General features: G+C 42.0%; 1 protein-coding gene across 1 annotated transcript in view; it reads right to left on the reverse strand.

Annotated features, from left to right (window-relative positions):
* Positions 1-7,196: 7,196 nt before the first annotated feature.
* dachc (dachshund c) overlaps positions 7,197-21,082 on the reverse strand; it is a gene marked incomplete at its 5' end in the record, with an annotated part of 66,081 nt that continues 52,195 nt past the window's right edge. The window contains 5 exons of the mRNA XM_080740703.1: positions 7,197-7,261; positions 11,543-11,614; positions 12,248-12,376; positions 14,577-14,727; positions 17,427-17,644. Of these exons, the coding sequence (XP_080596829.1) occupies positions 7,224-7,261; positions 11,543-11,614; positions 12,248-12,376; positions 14,577-14,727; positions 17,427-17,644 (608 nt within the window). The 3' untranslated portion in view covers positions 7,197-7,223. The remainder of the gene's footprint in view (positions 7,262-11,542; positions 11,615-12,247; positions 12,377-14,576; positions 14,728-17,426; positions 17,645-21,082) is intronic.

A 21,082-nucleotide genomic window follows, 5' to 3' on the forward strand; every position in this document is an offset into this window, starting at 1 on the left:
CCTTGGCTCCAAGTGTGGCTATGTGCCTTATTGTCCCTTTAGGATCCTTCTGCCGTGGGCCGGCAGAAGACTTAGGTGTGCGTAGCATTCCTGTGCACATCCTCATCATCCATCTACTACTACAATTCTTTCTTATCCCATGTTAAAGCCCTACAATAATATCCTGTTCAGAAATATTAAGGCCATGTTATCCTGGGTAATTGTTTAATCAATCAGTAAAGTTCAGTACTCACTAATAGGTAGGTTAAAACACAGTTTGCTTTGACACATGAAGATATGATCATACGGTGTGACACTAAATCATTTGGTGTGACATTCCAAATAGTGAGAAATCATACCTTTATTAATGATTAAACCAAAAAAATGTTTATGGATTACATAGAGAATATTATCAGGAAGAGTCACAAATATTTGTGTAATTTTAGAGAAAGTTTTGACAGAATACATTTAAAATATGTTGTAAGATCATGAACATGGGCCTCACACAGAGTGTCGATTATGAAAAAAATATACAGATATAATTAATTTTCAAAAAACTATAGTGGATCACTGGTTAGTTATGATAAAGGACTTTGATAAAGTGAGTAACTTAAGAAAGATGTACTCCATTTTCATTTTATGAACAATTATTTTCATGTCACACCATATGACGATTTTAGGCACAAGTACAACAAACTGCTGAATAAAGTCTGATTCCAATAACATATCTAAAAACAAAATGTATTTCCATAAGGTTGAGAGTGAGTAGAACAAAAGTAAATAACTTTTATGCCTGCAATTTAAAGTTTTTTTAAAAACACATTTTTTGGGGCGTCACGTCACTGACCCACATATTGTATATAATGTACTTACTGATTGTATAGACCTACTGTTTTCTTTTTTTCTTTACATATCTACTGCATACTGTGTTCTATTTGTCTGTCATTCAATGTTATATGAGATACTTTAATGGTTTCCTGTTGAAATAAGCTTAGTCTTTTCATGGATCTCCTTTTAGTAGACCTTGTACCAGTGAACTGTACCGTCATGAATCTGTACATTTTCCTATGCAAACTTCTAATAAAGCCTTCAATCAATCAATCAATTTCATGTGGTTGATGTGTATTTTAGAAGCAGATTTGAGCAGGAGTTTTAGTTTTAAAATACATTTTAATTGAAATCTTATAGGCGATTTGTAAACAGTGTTACAAAGTGCTTTACGGATAACAAAACAAAATATATAAATAAATATAATAAAATAACAGTAACAATGTCACACTTGAACTTGAAAGGTTATCAGACTAAAAACAAATAATGCTTAAAAATAAAACGACTTGAGTTATGAGTTTGAAAGATGACACAAATTCTACCAGCCTAAAATCTTCAGACAGCAGCACATAGAGTCAAGGGGCACAAGAGACAAAAGAACAATCACAGAGACTTTAAAATGGCCAGTGGGGCCCTGGCCTGCACATTTGTTTGACAGGTGATGTATGCTCATGGGTACTGTCAGGGGCGTCACAAGGGGTAGGAAAGTGGGACTGAGTTACCAGGGCCCAAGGTGGAGGGGCCCTAGTAACTTTATTGAAAAATAGCAGATGCGAGCTTGTAGATCTGCTATTTTTGAAAATGTGTGAAAATCTTTGAATATATGTATTTTTTAAGCGAACATTTCTAACTCTCTCTCTGGGGGTCCCTGGAACTAAATATTTTGAGATCGGGGTCCGTGGCCAAATACATATCATCTTGGGGGTTTCTCACGAATCTCACGATTTTTCAAAAATAGCAGATATACAAGCTCGCAGCGCGGCACTCGGTGCCGCGCTGTGAGCTTGTATATCTGCTATTTTTCAATAGTTAACATTCATGGGGGGCCCGCAGTGAATCCTTGTACCCAGGGCCCAGAATTTGGTGTGACGCCCCTGACTGTACTCAAACACAGGGGTGTCGCACCAAATTCTGGGCCCTGGCCTGGGTACAAGGATTCACTGCGGGTCCCCCATGAATGTTCTTCATAGGGGAGGGGGATTAACCCATTTAGACTGAAAATGCATTGTTACGCATTATTTTGTGCTTTTTGAAAAATAGTAGATATATATACAAGCTCACAGTGCGGCACCGAGTGTCGCGCTGCGAGCTTGTAGATCTGCTATTTTTTTTAAATCGTGAAAATTTGTGCAAGTCTTTGAATATTTCAAATCCTTCTAAGGGTTTTTGAAAACCTCTATTTCTATGTCAGTGGTGCTCAAACCTTTTCATGTGAAGGACCCCCAAAATATGTTTTTGGCCACGGACCCCCATCTCAAAATCTTTTGTTCCAGAAGCAAAATTTGAGTTACAAAATGTTCGCTTAAAAAAATACATATAATATTCAAAGATTTGCACACATTTTAACGACTTTTCAAAAATAGCAGATATACAAGCTGTGAGCTTGTATATCTGCTATTTTTCAATAGCTAAAGTATAAAATAATTAAGGCCCCTCCACCTTGGGCCCTAGTAACTCAGTCCCACTCCCCCCCCCCCCCCACCCCCTTGTGACGCCCCTGACCGTATGCACTCAAACAGAAGGCATTTGGTGCTCCGTGGCTTGAAACTGTCAGATTCTTTAACAGTGGGGAAGGCGTTAATTACAATGGGGGCCCCAAGCCTGATGGGGCCACACATACTGTAGTCCAGATTTAAAGGGAGTTCATATGGTCCTTTTTGTGAGTGCTGCGCTTGTCGAGGCCCAGAATTCCTCGTAGAGCCCTATAGCAAGGCCCTCGGTCAAGGCTGACAGCTCTGTTTGAACTCAGCCAATGTGTGTGTGTCTTCATTCCTGGATGAAATTCAAAAAATGCTACAACTGCTCCCGAGCTGATTGTTACGACGTCGACATTATGTTCAACTACATCTGAAAAGATATGGTGAACAGCTGTCTAATAGGGTTTGCGATTCCTCATCATCCACAGATGTAGCACTGAGTTACTTCCTATTGGTTAGTTCCCATCCATTAGGTCCATTTGGCTGTTTGTGGTCAGATGTGACTGCAAAGCAGTGCTCGGGAACAGCTTGCTAATTGTGTTTGAGACCTTCTCTGTCACTGATGTAGGGGTAAGGTCTAAAAAGGTTGCTTTGCCCCTGTTCTCAATCAAAGCTAATCAGATTAAGCGGGCAAAGATGTGTGTGTGACTGTGTGACTGTGTGTGTGTGACTGTGTGTGTGTGTGTGTGTGTGTGTGTGTGTGTGTGTGTGTGTGTGTGTGTGTGTGTGTGTGTGTGTGTGTGTGCTTTTTCCAATAAAGAGACTCCAGATTTGGAGACAGCCTTGACTCCTGCTGTTTGCTTTGTTCATTAAGAGGAGATGAGCAGATGGTTTGCTGGTCTGTTCTGCAGTACACACATGTACACTCTCTCTTTCTCTCTCTCTCTCTCACACACACACACACACACACACACACACACACACACACACACACACACACACACACACACACACACACACTCCTGTCACCTTAGCTTTATCCTCCATTTATCTTTTCCATTACACATCTCTCAGCAGGATGGTGCTACTGGGTGGTTATGAGGGAAGTGTGTGTGTGTGTGTGTGTGTGTGTGTGTGTGTGTGTGTGTGTGTGTGTGTGTGTGTGTGTGTGTGTGTGCGTGCGCGCGTGCGTGTGTGCGTGCGTGTGTGTGTGTGGCTGTGCGTGTGCGTGCGAGTGTGGGTGGGTGTGTGGTCGTGCGTGAACGCATGCGTGTGCACAAGAGCAGAGGGGCGTGAAAGAGAGTAGGGCAGTGCTGCTGAATGAAGTCACAAACCTTTTAAGTCTCCAGTGATACTGGCGTGGTCATCTGAAAATGATGACTCATTCACACAGAAACATGTGATTCTTACTCACTCATGTGTCACTTTGTATTCACGCAGAATGGCTTGGAACAGAAGCATTGCGTCAGCTTAGCCTCCAAGCTTGTGTCCAGAAGATGGCACGTTGGGCTTGTCCCAAGAAGGCAGTCTGGCCCTTTCACAGAAATCTATGGCCCTCAGAGTGCTGTTTAAGTCAACAGTAAGTCTTATTATGAATTATGTGATGCAGTTTAAACACCACAGGGAGTGGAAATGTCTGAAAACTGATGATTGTTTATCAACTTATCATAAGGTTCGAGGAAACTGTTTTTTTTTTTAAACTGAATTTTTAAATTCCATTCATTTCCAGTAATATCCATAAATCAATACCAAATGCCAGGCTGTCAACTGTGTTTAACCTTTTGCCCATTCAAATAATAATAATTATAAAATAAACGTTTGGGAGCCTCTTGATTTTATGTCTTTGTTGGTAGGTCGGTCAGTCCCTCGCGGACTCCAACAACATATCTCCATGGCTGGATTACCATGATATATTCAACCCCAGAGGATGACCCCTACTGATTTTTCTGTCCTTTCTTCTAGCGCAACCTTTATGCTACAATTGTACAAACATTTTACTGACTGTATTGCCATAGAATGTGCTATGCACCTTCACACTCCCTGGAGGGGGAAGCCTAAATACGGTATTTGTTGACCCTATGACCTTCACTCTCAGGCCAATATGTCAACATCGCAAACAAGATTTCTCACCAGAATCTAATAGCAGGATGCACCCTATCTGATTTTGGTTTGATCCCATGGCCTTAGTTTCCACTTGCACACGAGAAATATAAAATCTGAATGGGCAGATTGCCATGAAACCGGCTAAGTGCAATAATGCTCCCTGGAATTAGAACCCTAAATATTTGTGTCACCTCATGACGTTTCTTCTAGCGCCACCCTTTGGCCAACAGGGTGGCAGCACTATGGACTGTATGCTGGGCATAGACTTAGTCTTGGTTTTAGTCGAGTTATTTTCATATTTAATTTGACCTAGATTTGGTGGAGATAATGCTTGACATCTGACTCAGGCTCAGAGGTTAACACATCCCTTGGAAGAGCGATGAAGATTCCACCATTTCCAGAAAAAAAGAAAAGAAAAACATTATTTGCTTTCTTAAGATTCATATTGTGCTATTCCAATCATCTTGGACAGTTAACTCCAAATGATCTGCAAACATACAACTGTGAATTGTCTACCTCAGCTGCAAATTAGAGCATCAAGTCTTCATTCACGAATGTCATTAGTTGACACTTTGTGGAGTTTAACTATTGACACTGAATAAGTGTCTGACGTTGTGGGCTCAGAGAACATCACATCCAAATGAGATTACAGCTCTGAATCAGAGAATGTACCCTGTAGTATGAAAGCCTGAACGCACTCATTTCATGAGCTCAGCCATTATTGATAGATTTATATCAATATCTATCCCACTGAAGACATAGCTACACACTCTGAAGACATTCCGACCGCTGAGTTATAGGGAGTTTCTTGTGGAAACCCCTCAGAACCCATATCCAGAAGGTTCTGTCACTGTCCCGGTGTCCCCAGAGGTGTTCCATGATTCACTGTGTTTGGAGCAGCTTCAATACCAGGATCATAAATTCTGATCTTATTTCCATATTAGGAAGACATTTGTCAGTGTTTGTAGACCACTGGAATAATAATAATGTAAATGATGTTTTAGCATGGATATTCCACTTACCAATTAAAACCATGTAAACCTAAAAAATCTGTGAGGTTTCCCTCATTTGCAATACAGATTAAACACAACGTTAAACATTAAAAGCAAAATATATATATAAAAAAGACAATTCCATATCTGACAATGTTTCTATGATTAATACGTTTTTCTCCTTATACTTTCCTTTGCCCTCCAAACATTCTTGTACTACATTGTTTTTTGATGTTGACATCTTTAAGTTAAAATACATACACTGTCTGACACAGTATAAATCCCCAGCGTTAATTTATCAATTTACTGTATAATTCAGAGAGTGTAGGTATATATACTTAATGTTTTTTTTACACTTTAAAGTTAAATTAAAACTCAGGACTTTACAATGTAATTGTCATTCCCCATACACAGTGTCCGTCTCATCCTGCCTGCTATCTCAATGACGATGAACTGTTTTTGTTTCTTGTGTTTTGCATTGTGAGCGGCACACCCTTCTCCAGTCCCCTGGGAGAACATGCTAAAATGGAGTGGGAGAGAGAATGCTTCGTCAACATATTTCACTAAAGGACAGCTTACAACTGACACCACACATACACACACACACACCTTCACTCGTTCTCTGTCAATACCTATAGTACGTGTGTGTTTTTGAAAATGGAGCAAGAATCAATGGCATGATCCCCACTCTTGTACGCACACACGCCACACACGCACGCGCACGCACACACACACACGCACGCACGCACACACGCACAGGTTTGTCACAAAATGCAGTCCGATATTGCTGCCTGCCTCAAACAACAGACTACAGTACATATTATCAGCTCAGAGAGATGTTACCAATGCATTTCTTAGCCTCCTATGAAACCAAAATCAATAAAACCATCAGATGCCTTCACACGCAGGTGACAATCTCTGAAGGAGAAGAAGGGGGGGGGGGGGGGGGGGGGGGGGTGGAGAGAAAATACAAAAACGGCAATAATTAGATGTCTGATAAGCGGCACGTTGAGAAAATAACAGGTTGTCTCTGTGAAAAGAAGAAAGAAAACACGTGGGCATTTTAATAAAAAGGGTTTGTATTGTATTTTCAGACTCCACTACTGCATACATACACAATCAAGGCTTTTATTGGCTGTACAACATGCCATCTTTTTTTGTAATAATAATAAAAATGATGAATTGTGTATATACTGTATCTATATATCCACTTGTGTCCAGATATACAACACTGACAAAAACAGCTATGATAAACTTCAGCTATAATAGAATTTTAAAACAAAAAAACAAAAGCAAAAAAAAAGAAACTAACAAAAAAATCAACCTTGATTGAAAGGAACAAACACATAAAAATAAAATATTGTTTTTACTACGGCCAGTGAGTATTTGTGATAAATGCAATAAATTAAACAGGAGAAGGTGAAGAGTTCAAATATCCCACTTTGGACCATGAGGACATCTTCTCGATTTGCGAGTGAGGAGCTATGTGTCTGGAGAGCAATAGGTCCCAGATGCTAGCATAGAGCAGAGCACGTCTTTCTGTCCTTATATGATTTATCCTCTGCCCTTTCATCCATCCATCCATCCATCCATCCATCCATCCATCCATCCATCCATCCAATTGTTCCTCAGTGTATGTCAGTCCATCTATCCATCTGTCCGTTTGTCCATCTCCCATCCGACTTCAATACATCCCGGTGGTCTGCAGGAATACTCGGCCTTCTGAGACACAAAGACAGAATGGAACACGCAAGTGAACACGCAATTTGAATTCGGTCGACTAAAAACTATGAGGAAAAATGTTCGACGAAAATGTTCGCCTTTTTTCACTGACGAAAACTAAATATAAACAAACGAGAACTAAGCTATGAGGACTCAAACTAAGCCTATATATATTGACAATTTTGTCAACAAATAAAAAGTTGACTAAAATCTTAGGGAGGGACTATAGGGAAGATCGAGATCCAGTAGAACTAAAAGACAAGTCATTTTATGTTTGGTTGCGCTCACACTGCGACGCGTTGTGAGCAACCAAGTGTAAAATTAGCCGCTTCAACAAAATCAACTGTAGATTTAGTCCTGTAGATTTAGTCGACTAAATTCATAATATTTAGTCGACTAAAACTAAATATTTTCAGATGACTAAAACATGACTCAAATTAAATTACATTTTATTCAAAAGACTATGACTAAAACTAAATCAAACTTTGCTGTCAAAATTAACAGTGACACGTTGTGAGCTTGTACAGTAGGTCGGCTATTTTCGTAATGTGACGCCATCATGTGACAGAGAATAAATTGGGTTTTAGTGTGGTGGAAAGGCCTCTGAAATGTGACAACTCCCCGTTGAAGCCAATTCTAGTGAAAATGTACCGGGGTGGCAGCGCCTTTAGGCTGGGTGACCCACCCTGACTAATCAACAATAAGTGAAACACTTGCGCTGATATCAAAAGGGGCCCACAGAGTATTGCCCCAGGCAAAGATCGTTTATGAAAAAGATCATTAATAAGTCGGACTCTGCGTGCGAAAAGTGTTTTTCTTTGGCCCTAGATTCCTGTTTTTTGGCGATAAAACTTCCCGGCACAAAGGGAACCACATCCCTGCCCTGCTTGTCTGACAGACAATTCCCCTTTAAATGATTTATTACTGGGTGTTAATTATGCAAATGATGTCCAAACAAACTCGTCAGGAGGACAATTAAGACAGCCGTTAATTAGTGGCCTGCTCTCTTCCTGCTTCACTGACATTCAATTAACCCGTTCAGAACGGGTACACATTTTGTGTATCATTATTTTATGCTTTAACTATTGAAAAATAGCAGATATACAAGCTCACAGCGCGGCACCGAGTGCCGCGCTGCGAGCTTGTAGATCTGCTATTTTTGAAAAATCGTGAAAATTAGAATTTTGACCCGATTCTATAAGTGTCTTTTGAATCCTTCTAAGGTTTTTTTGAAAAACCTATGTTTCTATGTCAGCAATCTGGCCAGCCATCGTCAAAGAAAAGGTCCTTTTCATTTAACTGGAGCTCAGTTAGTCTGTTCTTGAGAGACTACTATGTCAGTGGTTCTCAAACCTTTTCATGTGAAGGACCCCCAAAATGATATTTATTTGGCCACGGACCCCCATCTCAAAATATTTAGTTCCAGGGACCACCCAGAATCAAAATTTGAGTTACAAACGTTCGCTTTGAAAATACATATATATTCAAAGATTTGCAAACATTTTCAACGACTTTTTCAAAAATAGCAGATCTACAAGCTCGCAGCGCGGCACTCGGTGCCGCGCTGTGAGCTTGTATATCTGCTATTTTTCACTGGTTAAAGCATTCAATAATTCTAGGCCCTAAATGGGTTAAAAACTGCCTTTGAACAAGCTAGCTTGTCTGTTGCGGCCACCCCGGCACACTGTGCAGCAGAGGTGTGCTGCTTGGAACTGCACACACTCTGTTGACGGAGCTGGGGTTCAGTTCAGAGCCATTACTGACCTTCTGTCAAACATGCTACATGCACCGTGGGACTTTCTCATTACGTGACCATGAAGACAACACTGGACATCAACAGCGGAAAAAGTTATGAATAAATACATGAAATTATTGTCGGGCATTAAAATGCTTGCTTGCTCCACTAATCTGCTTCCTGTTTACACTAATTTGATTTGGTTCACTTTCTCGGTTAAATGTTAAATGTGCTTTAACAATGTATTTAATGTGATATCAACAATCCTGATCCAACAATGACTAAATGGGGTTAAGTGGGTCACTATCCAAAGGCTTTCCAATTCCAAGGTCGGAATGCAAGTCAACAAATGGCTGTTGCCCCCGCAAAACTTATGCTGTGCTTTGAAAATTAAGGATATTATATGCCTTAATACATTGTAATTGCCATCTATAACTAAATGTTTTGAATTTAAAACACCTTAAATATTTGTATTTTATTTTAGAAATAGTTCATCTTTTACTCAAGGTTGCAAGGTTGATGATGTTACTTGTCCATGTGTGGTCCAGCCCTATGCAATGTATGGAATGCATAAGCTATTTAAAATATTGCTTTGATGCTCAAATTAACCGTAGAAAGTATTACATAGTTCTTTAGTTGGCACATGCATTCCATACATTCCATATTGTTGGACCACACATGGTTCTTTTTTAGTGACCTTCTAATGTTAGTGACTTTAAAAAAGATATTAGCGATTTTATTATTGATGTCTTCTCTTTTGGGTTGATGTTTGTTACAGTGGGGAGAACCAAACTTTATTCCCATTTATGCTGAGTGTGTGCTATGGAAGTGACAATAAAGAACCAACCTTGAACTTTATTAATATTCTCACCATCTGTCCAAATCAATATACAAGTACGTTGCCTCAGCCTGCTGCACCACTGTGCTGAATTACATTTCTAAACTACTGTTTTTACTCGAACTAAAGATGTACTGTATGTGCTCCATTATGGATTCAGAAAGTTTCATGTGACTTTATTCCAAAACGCATAGTCAAGGTACTCTATAAGTGGTATTCTTAACAAATCAAGAAAATGGTAAGCAGTTTTTGTGATTTATTTTGTGATTCACAAGGCTCCAAAATACACTACAGGAATACAATATATTATGCTCAGATGAAGCTTTTGTTTATTGGTGTGCGCCAATAAAAAGAAATGTGAAACGTGAGTACTTTGTCCTCTTTTGATTTGGGATTTTGGATGTGCTACCTTTTGGGGATTTTTTCAATTCCTACATTTGACATGTACCGGTACCAGTATACTGGATTTTGGATCTAACCGTCCATTGAGAAACCCCATTGCTGATGCGCAACGTCTTTTTCTTATTTAATAAAATATACTGTAGGCCAGTGGTTCCCACATTTTTCAGGTCGAGACCCAAAGAGAGATTAGATGTTTGCACGGGAAATAAACTAATGAAAAAAGCAGATCTACAAGCGCACAACATACAAGCTTGTATATCGGCGATTTTCACTACTAATTATCATATATTTTTATTCTGGATTTATGGAATTTCTTAGATTTGTTTGTTTGTTTGTTTTAAAATGTATACAATTATTTAATTTAAAAAGCAATCATATATATATACAGTATATATATATATAAAATATATAAATGTTGAAATAAAATATATACTGTAGATATCTTTTAAATGTAGGAATAAAAATACATTTTACCGGAGCCATGACCCATAGAAATTAGTCTGTGACCCACAAACGGGTCCCAACACACTGCTGTAGGCCTATACTCTTCTAGATCAACCTTTTCAGGCCGCAACCCCCAAAATAATCATATTTTAACTGGGGACCCCCCACCCTGACGAGCACTAAGAGTTGATGAATTGCATTTTGTATAACACGGTTCTATTGTGAAAACAGCGGATCTACATGCTCACAACGCCTCTCCGCTCTTTTCACAATTTCTGCCTCTAATATTTGACAATTTGGCCAATGTTTAATTTGTCATTTTAGAGGTACTAAAAATGCCTTAAATTGTCACTTTAGAACTGTGCATGTATCTTCTATACACACAAACTTTATGTTGGTCTGTTTACTGTTGAGAGAGATAACAATGTTGCACATTGGGGACCCCCCGACCCACAGATTAGCCCTATTCACGGCCCGCCCACTCAGCAAATTTCTCAGCAACTTCCTGGTGCTGACGTCAGTTTTGAAGGGGAAATTAATACAGAAATAGCTGGACTTAAAGCCAACAAATCATTATTTCGAACGGTAAAGTAAATTATAATGCTTTGTGCCTTTTACTATCTTGTGTTCTTGATCATGCTAGCCGTATTTTATACTTTACTATTCGGAAATTGCATTAAATTTGCGATTTCTGTGTTAACTCTATGGGCTTTTAGCAGGGTTTTACCCTTCAAAACGTGACTTCAGCACCAGGGGGATGCTGAGTGGACGGGCCGTGAATAGGGCTAATCGAGAACCACTGTTCTAAAGCATTTTCACTGAAAAGAACGCTAACCCTTCGTCAGACTTCAGATGTGTGTACCTTGTACGGTTGGCTTGATGTCCGGCATGATGTCGTCGTGGTTACTCCCATCCACTTCCTGGGTCATCGAGTCTGTGAGGGGGGAGGAGCTAATTATGATTGCTGTCCTGTGGTATGGTCATTAATTAATTAAGACAGTTAATTAGGGGGCATTAACAGTCAGTGCTGAGATGCACCAGAGGCACAGAAAGATTAGAGATTGTGTGACATTTAATATGAAAATGAGAGTATGTCAACTATGATGAACCGATATAGCTCAATGTTAAGTGAAAGTAGAAACTGCAGTGGGAATTCAAACGGTAGGAGGATTTCAGCTTGAAAATTAATTTGCGGATGTGGTCCTGTGCGTAGGAAGGACGGTCTCTAAGTGTGTGTGTGTGTGTGTGTGTGTGTGTGTGTGTGTGTGTGTGTGTGTGTGTGTGTGTGTGTGTGTGTGTGAGTGTGAACCTACATTCACACCAAAGAGAGAAACACGCACACAGTCTAAGCGCATAGGAACACAATTCTGTGCCTCCAGTCCGCGACGGCTGTTGCTGATTGACAGTCACTCTGTCAATTCCCTGTCATTTCCCACAGCCATACGGTACCTACAGAGCAGTGCTGCTTTCATTGGCTTCAAGAGCTCACGCACGCACAAGTGTGTGTGTGTGTGTGTGTGTGTGTGTGTGTGTGTGTGTGTGTGTGTGTATGCGTGTGTGTGTGTACCTGTGGGTGTGTCTACGTTGTGCAGCAGACTGTGCTCCGCCTGGTCACGGAGTTTCACCTCCTCCTCCAGGGCCTCCTGTAGCCTCCTTTTGTTCCTCTTCTCCTTCTTCAGTCGCTTCTGGATCAGGACTAGCAGGACAGGAAGAGAAACACAGAGACTGGATCAGAACTAGCAGGACAGGAGGAGAAACACAGAGACGTTCAAGCCATCTGGAGCAGTGGTTCTCAACCTTTTCAGGCCGTGACCCCCTTGATAAGCACTTGGAATAGGAGTTGAGGCCCAAAAACATATCTCTAAAAAAATTATAATAATCGTCACTTCACTGTCATCTGGGGGAACCCCCCCCCCCCCACACACACACACACACACACACACACACACACAAAATATCCAAAACCACAGGTTGACAACCACTATACTATGAGACTAGAAATTTTGGTCATCGTAATTGACTTTCTTCCATCTTTCCATCTTTTTTTCCGGATAAACGGATATTTTGCTGTGCTACCCACAGTTTTGATGGATTTCTCAAATATGGAGATGGCTGACATCATAGACCACATGAGACTGAAACAGTATGCCCATATATGGACATTCCAATATTGATGACATTGTATGTACTGTATGTAAAATGTTCTACCAACGCTGTTCATGTGAAGCGCAAGTATTTATAAAGTTCACTATTTTGCCAAAGGATGTCACTGAACACAGCATTGTGATAAATCTTGTATTAAACCTTTTGTATGGAATAATAATGGTATTAAAGTATTTTGTAAATTACATTGCGCTATAATTGTGTGGCTTCATTCACAAACTGCAAATTAGGAAATGACTACCAATAGCTTAAGATTGGAAAGGGAGGCTACGCTTTCATAATACTCTACATCTTGCTATTTAATGTCACGTGTAAATCTGTGTAGAAAATACATGAAGAACATGGAATCGTTGGTATCTACTCTCACTTTTGGTCATGCAATGTGGTTTCATGACCAAAAGAATGAGATTTCTGATCTACGCGGCCAAAATGGGTTTTCTCAGGAGGGTGGCAGACATCTCACTTAGGAATAAGGTATGGTGACATCAATGTCGGACTCAGAGTCGAGCCACTGCTCCTTTGCGTAGAAAGGTGATAGTTGAGGTGATTTGGGCATCTAGGATGGTCCCCTCCCAGGGAGGTTGCGCAGGCATGTACATGTGGGAGGAGGCCACAGGGGTAGATCGAAGCCCAGGTGGAGGCCGGGACTCCACACTAGCCAGGGAAAGGGAAGTCTGGGGTCCCCTGCTGGAACTACTTCCTCCGTGACCCGACTTAGGGCTGTTGCCCCTCATATCACATTTCTAAAGCTTTTTGATCACACTATTATGCAGAATTAAAGCCAGTTTGATTGAGTTAATTAGTTCACCTCTACAGCTCTCGAGGATCAAAGTCCTCGCATTATAACAGTTGGCTGAGGAGCAACACGATCTTGCCGCAGTTAGAATTTTAAATGTAGCCGTAATGCTTCTTTTTCTTCTTGCCATCTCTAGGATCGATATATACCTCAGCTCTAATTCCCTCCGCCTGAACCTGCTCCAAAGCCACAGAGAGCCCACTTGGCTGATGGGTAATGTGGTCCTATATTCACCTTCACCAAGGCGACAAGGACGTGACACTGCGGGACACCTGTGTAAGTCATTGTTGTTTTCATCAGGTGTTTGCTGCTAGCTTGTCAGTTTCATTCTGTTTTGAAAGAATACAGATACCGGTACTTTCAAAACAGATTTCAGAGTTCTCCTTTCAGAGGTTAACCACTTTAACCATTATTTTATACTTTGGCCATTCAAAAACAGAGTGCCGCGCTATGAGCTTGTAGATCTGCTATTTTTTAAAGATCTTGACAATTTGTGCAAATCATTGAATATATATATATATATATATTTGTTTTTTAAAAGTTAACATTTGTAACTCAAATCTCTCTTTCTTGTGTCCCTGGAACTAAATACTTTGAGATGGGGGTCCGCGGTGAAAAAAATATATCATTCTAGGGGTCCTTGCCAGAAAAAAGTTTGGTATACCACAGATATAGGAACATTTGTAGAATCGGGTCCTCAGGTCTAAAGTCACATCTGCCCATGAAAGATTGCGGTGCATCTTGGGAATGGGCTTAAAATGTCTAAAAATACATATTTAGCTACTTGTATGCATGCAATAAAAATTGAAATTGCTAAAACAATAGAAAGCAGTAAATGAAAACATTTGAACATCTTTTCTTTTCTCTAATTACAATCTAAAATATGAACCCTTGTTGTAAAAAAAACAAAGTAGGCCCAGGACAACGTGTCAAATACCTCTGTTTTTCTGCTCCACGCTGAGCTGCCTCTCCAGGCTCTCTCTGAGCTCCCTCTCTCGGACGAGCTCCATCTTCAGCTCCGTTCTCTCCAGCTGGTCCTGCTTCTCCTGCGCCCGTGCATTCTCTATGGCAACCCTCAGCAGACCCTGCTTGGAGACACACGGGCACAGACATCAACAGGTCACACGCTGGACATGGACAGGAAGCGCCAGGCTGACGGAATTTGTGGATGGGACGATTAATCACAACCTCTGACCGCACACGGTTAATTTCTGACCGCCCGCAGCATAGTGCCGTCTAGTCCCACAATATTTCCTTTGGGACACAAACAGTAACTAAGTACATTTACAGTACATTTTTGAGGTATTTGTACTTTACTTGAGTATTTCCAGTTTTCAGTACATTTACTTTTACTCCATTACATCTCAGAGGCAAATGTTGTACTTTTACTCCACTACAATTATTTGAAAACTTTAGTTACTAGTTACTTTGCAGATATAAATTATAATATTATAAAACATACATTTATCGACTTTAGCCCTATTTTTTACCTAGGCAAATAGCCGATCTACAAGCTCACAATGCGTCGACGTGTTGTGAGCTTGTAGATCTGCTATTTTCAAACATTTAGTACTTTTACTTTAAGTACATTTTGATGCCAATACTTTCATACTTTTACTTAAGTACATTTTGAATTCTGGCCATTTACTTGTAACAGAGTACATCTACAGTGCAGTATTGATACTCTTACTTAGCTACAAAATGTGAGTACTTTTTCCACCTCTGCAGACACACAGAACGAGAGAGAGAGTGAGTGAGTGAGTGAGTGAGTGAGTGAGTGAGTGAGTGAGTGAGTGAGTGAGTGAGTGAGTGAGTGTGTGTGTGTGTGTGTGTGTGTGTGTGTGTGTGTGTGTGTGTGTGTGTGTGTGTGTGTGTGTGTGTGTGTGTGTGTGTGTGTGTGTGTGTGAGAGAGAGAGAGAGAGAGAGAGTGAGAGAGAGAGAGAGTGAGAGAGAGAGACGGCACCACAGGTAGCTCATTATCAGGTTATTAATAAATAGATACGTACATCTGTTGGTAACAATGTACATTCTCCTCCTCCAGTTCATTTCTGTTTTCATCAACAACAATTGAGAAATACATCCAAATGTCGGTCCTGCCGTGCCATTAATTTAGCTTTCTAATCTCCTGCTTTGATTTTCTTTTCAACTTCATTTGTTGACTCCACGCTGTGCTCCCCCACATGCTGCAACTGTGCTCCACCCACACTGTTGCATGCTTCAGGTGCGCTGCTGCACCCAGTTTATTGCTGGATGATACGGGATGTGCTGGACCTGACGTTTTTCTTTTTTTGATTGCCCGTTCCTGCCTGCAGCTATAAAAAAAAAAAAAAAAAAAAACAACACTCGCTCTCGTGGGATTTGCGTTGTGTCCCACGGGACGCGCAAGGATCCCAATTCAAACGCAGGGCTCTGCTGCGGTTCTTTCAGAGGATATAATAAAAACGACTGGACTAATACGGGACTGAAAAGAAATTAACCTTACGTAAGTCAAATTTGATCCCTTAATTAGAGGCTAAATATGGAGTTAGTTACCATTTGCCATTACTCTACGCGTCAAACACATGATCTGGGTCACGTAAGGTGAGATTTTAGCTTCTCCTGTGTGAAAATCCAAACCGATGACTTATTGTATTGCGAGCATTCTGAGGCGTAACAAAGGCATCTTTAGCAGCTTTGAGAATAAGGTCAGGGACACACCCACCGCTATTAACTATATCCCTTCAATTCAATTCACGAGGAACTGCGTTCATTCACCCATTTGTCACATCAGGAAATCCCACAGAGTGGGTTTCACCTGGCTTCCTATTCATCTCAGGTGTAGCAGGATATCGTCGTTGTCGGGTGGAAACCTCGTATGTCCAAGACCGTTCGTTTTGTATTTAACGTGTTGAAAACGAACTAAAGCCGCGAGGCGTTGTTTGCTTGTAGATCGGCTGTTTTCACTACTTTTGTGCGACGGCCTTATCTGATGAGGCAGGGCTTTACTTATGCAAAAGAATTACACATATGAAACTTGGAGATACGAGGTTTCTGCCCGACAGTGACGATATAATGCCAGCAGGGGTGTCACAGGGGGGGGGAGTGGGACTGAGATAGATAGATAGATTTATTTATTTTCGTGTCGTGCACCAAAAAGGTGCCCAGCCCACATGGACTTACAGGACACATACTGTACATATGAATCATTTCATCGGTACCATACAGGTATACATTTAAAAATATGAGTTACTATAGGGCCCAAGGTGGAATTATTTTTATAATTTTTATATACTTTAGCTATTGAAAAATAGCAGACATACAAGCTCACAGCGCGGTGAAAGTGCCGCACTGCGAGCTTGTAGATCTGCTATTTTTGAAAAGTCGTGAAAATGTGTGCAAATCATTGAATATATGTATTTTTTAAGCGAACATCTCAAATTTAGCTTCTGGGGGGTCCCTGGAACGAAATATTTTGACATGGGGGTCCGTGGCCAAATCCATATAATTTTTGGGGTTCCTTCACATATAAAGGTTTGAGCACCACTGACAAAAGAGAATCACGAGTTTTCAAAAATAGCAGATCTATATGATCTACAAGCTGTGAGCCTGTAGATCTGCAATTTTTCAATAGTTAACGCACAAAATACTGCACACTAATGCGTCTCCAGTCTAAATGGGTTAAACCCCCCTCCCTCCTATGTAGAACATTCATGGGGGGGCCCCGCAGTGAATCCTTGTACCCAGGGCCCAGGATTTGGTGCGACACCCCTGCATGCCAATAATAGAGAGAGCCTCAGTGGAGCCTCACCTGGATGTTGGTGAGCAGCGTCTCTATGGAGGACAGGCCTTCGGGGAAGATGAAGGGAGCGTGATGGTGGTGGAGGCCCGCTGGGAGCTTCTGTCCTCTGGGGTAGGTTACCCTCTCACAGCCCTCCCTGCCTGCGGGGGGCTTCTGTCCCTGATAGCCTGTCGCTCTGTCGCAGCCGTCCCTGGTCGTCTGCGCGGAGGCGGCCAAGGAACAGTTGTCTGCGAGACGGACAGAGGAAGGCAAGGACGTTTTGTTTAAAAAAACTAAATGTAAAGAAAACATATCGTCGTTGTCAGGTGGAAACCTTGTATGTCCAAAACCGTTCGTTTTGTATTTATCGTTTTAAAAATCAGCTGTTTTCAATACATTTGTGCGACGGCCTTGCGTGATGAAGCAGTGCTTTACTTTGCGAAACAACGTACAAATTTGAAACTTGGAGATACGAGGTTTCTGCCCGACAGTGACGATATATACTTGCAGACTATGTGAGGGCAGAAGGCAGTCATGCATTTTATATCCCCTGTGCCCCCAAACTTGTGTGACCAGGCCTTCTGGTTTGAAGCTACACGTCCCACTGTCCCAACAATCTGTGAAAAGTACAAATGCGTGCCAGTTTTCGCCACCTGTCCAGATAAATATTCCAATTTCAGAGGACGTCCTTATTGGCATGGCTTGTTCTTTTCAGCACACACCGTACCTTCCATTTTCTGTATGAAACTGACGCTGACATTATGAAATTTAAACACGGTAAAACCTCAGTTATTTGATTTCATATAACGAGCCCACACAATAAAAAGGTGTGTGTGTGTGTGTGTGCGTGCGTGCGTGCGTGCGTGCGTGCGTGCGTGCGTGCGTGTGTGTGTGTGTGTGTGTGTGTAGGTGCTTAGCAGTGTAGTAGCTCCCTGTTTAGGGCTTTCAAAAATATGGTTAACCTTCATTAGATGGCAGTATGCCGATTGATAATTCATCAAGGCTTGACAACTCACATAAAAACAGCAAAGAAACTGCATTACGGCTGACCATCTGTGCCACTTTACTGTGCATTTTAATTGGCTGCAACTGCAGTCACTGTTGGTGGATTGAAAACGTACACTTATCCATTTTCAAAAGCATTCATGACCAAAGCAAGCCTCGCGTGTTTCCCAGAAAAATGCGGCAATTAATCCATTTGTCAATCTGATGCACTCTTTGATCAGTTTATCAGCATGGCGAGGGAATAGAGGGCTTTGACATTTGATGCCTTAAGCCTGATTTATATGTCCTCGTACGACCGTGTCGCAGCTGAAAATACCTGACCTACAAGCTCACAACACATCGCAGGCGCGACGCGCTGTGAGCTTGTAGGTCTGCTCATTTCGTCGCACGACACCATCATACGAGGGGGAATAAATTAGGCTTTATTTTCACATTCATACAATTAGACCAGGGGTTCTCAAACCTTTTTAGGCAGTGACCCCCAAAAGAAACATATTTGAACTGGGGACCCCCACCCTGACAAGCACTTGGAATTGTAGCTATTACATTTAATGTGCCTCGGTTCCACAGATAAATATTGTGAAAATAGCTGATCTACATTGCGAGGTGTTGTGAGCATGTAGATCGGCTATTTTCACAATGTTCGCTCGCCTCTTGCTTACTTAATATTTGACAGTTTGGTATTAAAACGATCTTGAAGGTCCTCAAATTGTCACTTTATATATGTGCAGATACCCCGCATATACTTATACTGTGTGTTGGTTTGTTTACCATTGAGTGAGGAAAAAAAAAAGACATTAAGCTAATCATCTGGGGACCCCACAAAATAATTTGGGGACACCAAGTTTGAGAACCACTGAATTAGACAGCCACTCGCTATCCGTGTGCAGGCAGTCACCTTCCCCACGGAGGAAGATGTCCTGGGAGAGAGAGAGAGAGAGCGGCTCTCCGTCGCGGGGTTTGTGAAGAAGCAAACAGATGAGCGCCACTGTGAGATGTGATGTACGCTACTTTCTTCCCTGTGTCGGTGACAAATGACGCTGTTTTCCCCACTTAGCTGACCACAGCATCTTCAGCTCCAAAACCGCCCACCTCCTCCTCCTCCTCCTTCTCCGCCTCGGCCTCACGTCTTGGCAACTGTCACATTCAAGGTGTTTTGCGGAGGGAAAAAGCAACAAGCCCCCCCTCCTCCCCCCCACACCTCCCACACACTCCTCCTATACCTCCCCCCACTCCTCTATCTCTCTCTTTCCTGCTAAAAGCATTGCTCTGTAGAGAAAGGTAATTAGCAGGTGCTGGCGAACCCAGCGGAGGGCATCCAACTACACCCCTGTGGCTCACGCCGTGCACACAGACACACACACGGATATGTGCACGCACACACACACACACACACACACACACACACACACACACACACACACACACACACACACACACACACACACACACACACACACACACACACACACAGACACACACAGACGTGCGCGTACAGGCACCTAAAACTGCGCAGTCAGCAACATGGGCTCCCCAGGCTCCTTGGATGTGACTGATCCTTTATTGAGTTACTGTTTTACGCCTACTTTACCTCACACTCTCTCACACACACACACACACACACACACACACACACACACACGACACACACACACGACACACACACACACACACACACACACACACACACACACACACACACACACACACACACACACACACACACACACACACACACACGACACACACGACACACACGACACACACACGCACGACACACACACACACACGACACAAGCACACACACACACCGCGTGGCTGCCAGTGGTCCGTTTGATCATTTACACATCTCCCTAACCAAGGTCACTGTCTGTTTTCCTCTTTTCTCCCATCCTCCTCATATCTGCCCCCCCCCTTTCTCTCGTCCCCCAGGCTAATGAACTTCACCACGTGAAGACTGCCAGTCAGCGGAAGAGAGAGTGGAGTGTTGTGGGGAGAGAGAGAGAGAGAGAGAGAGAGAGAGAGAGAGAGAGAGAGAGAGAGAGAGAGAGAGAGAGAGAGACAGTGAGAAAGAGAGGTGTGTGTGTGGGGCTGGAGGTGTGGGGGGGGGGGAGTGGAGGGGTGGTAGAGAGAATAAAATTCTGCTGATGTTTAGTTAATAGGAGTGAGGTGTCAGGGATGGCCTCTGATCTCTGCTGCATGAATACCGTACGTTGTTCAAAGACCACTGAAACAGCACACACAGCCAAAATGCTCTTTCCCTCTCCCTCTCTCTTCCTCACACACACACACACACACACACACACACACACACACACACACACACACACACACACAGGCAGATTATCCGTACGACTAGATTGATAGAATGACAGCACTGAAGTGCTCTTTGAAGCCGGATTCAATCTGGGACAGAACTACCGTATAGGGCTACGACGCCTGGAGGTCAAACACAAAAGCACCAAGCCATCCGGTGATTGCATGTAGCGTGGGTATTTCGTTTTGCATACAGGGAAAATCAATTGAAAATCAATTGCACAAATGCGATGTCTGATGTATGGCTCTTGCGTTCACTGCTCCTCCCGTCACTGCTTTATCAATACGCGCGCACATCTCTGACAGCCTCTCAAAAAACCTTAACTGGGGGGGCCTTTGTACTATATAGATTCGATTACTAAATA

The sequence above is a fragment of the Nannobrachium achirus genome, assembly GCF_963921795.1.
Source record: "Nannobrachium achirus genome assembly, chromosome: 13".
Lineage (NCBI taxonomy): Eukaryota > Metazoa > Chordata > Actinopteri > Myctophiformes > Myctophidae > Nannobrachium > Nannobrachium achirus.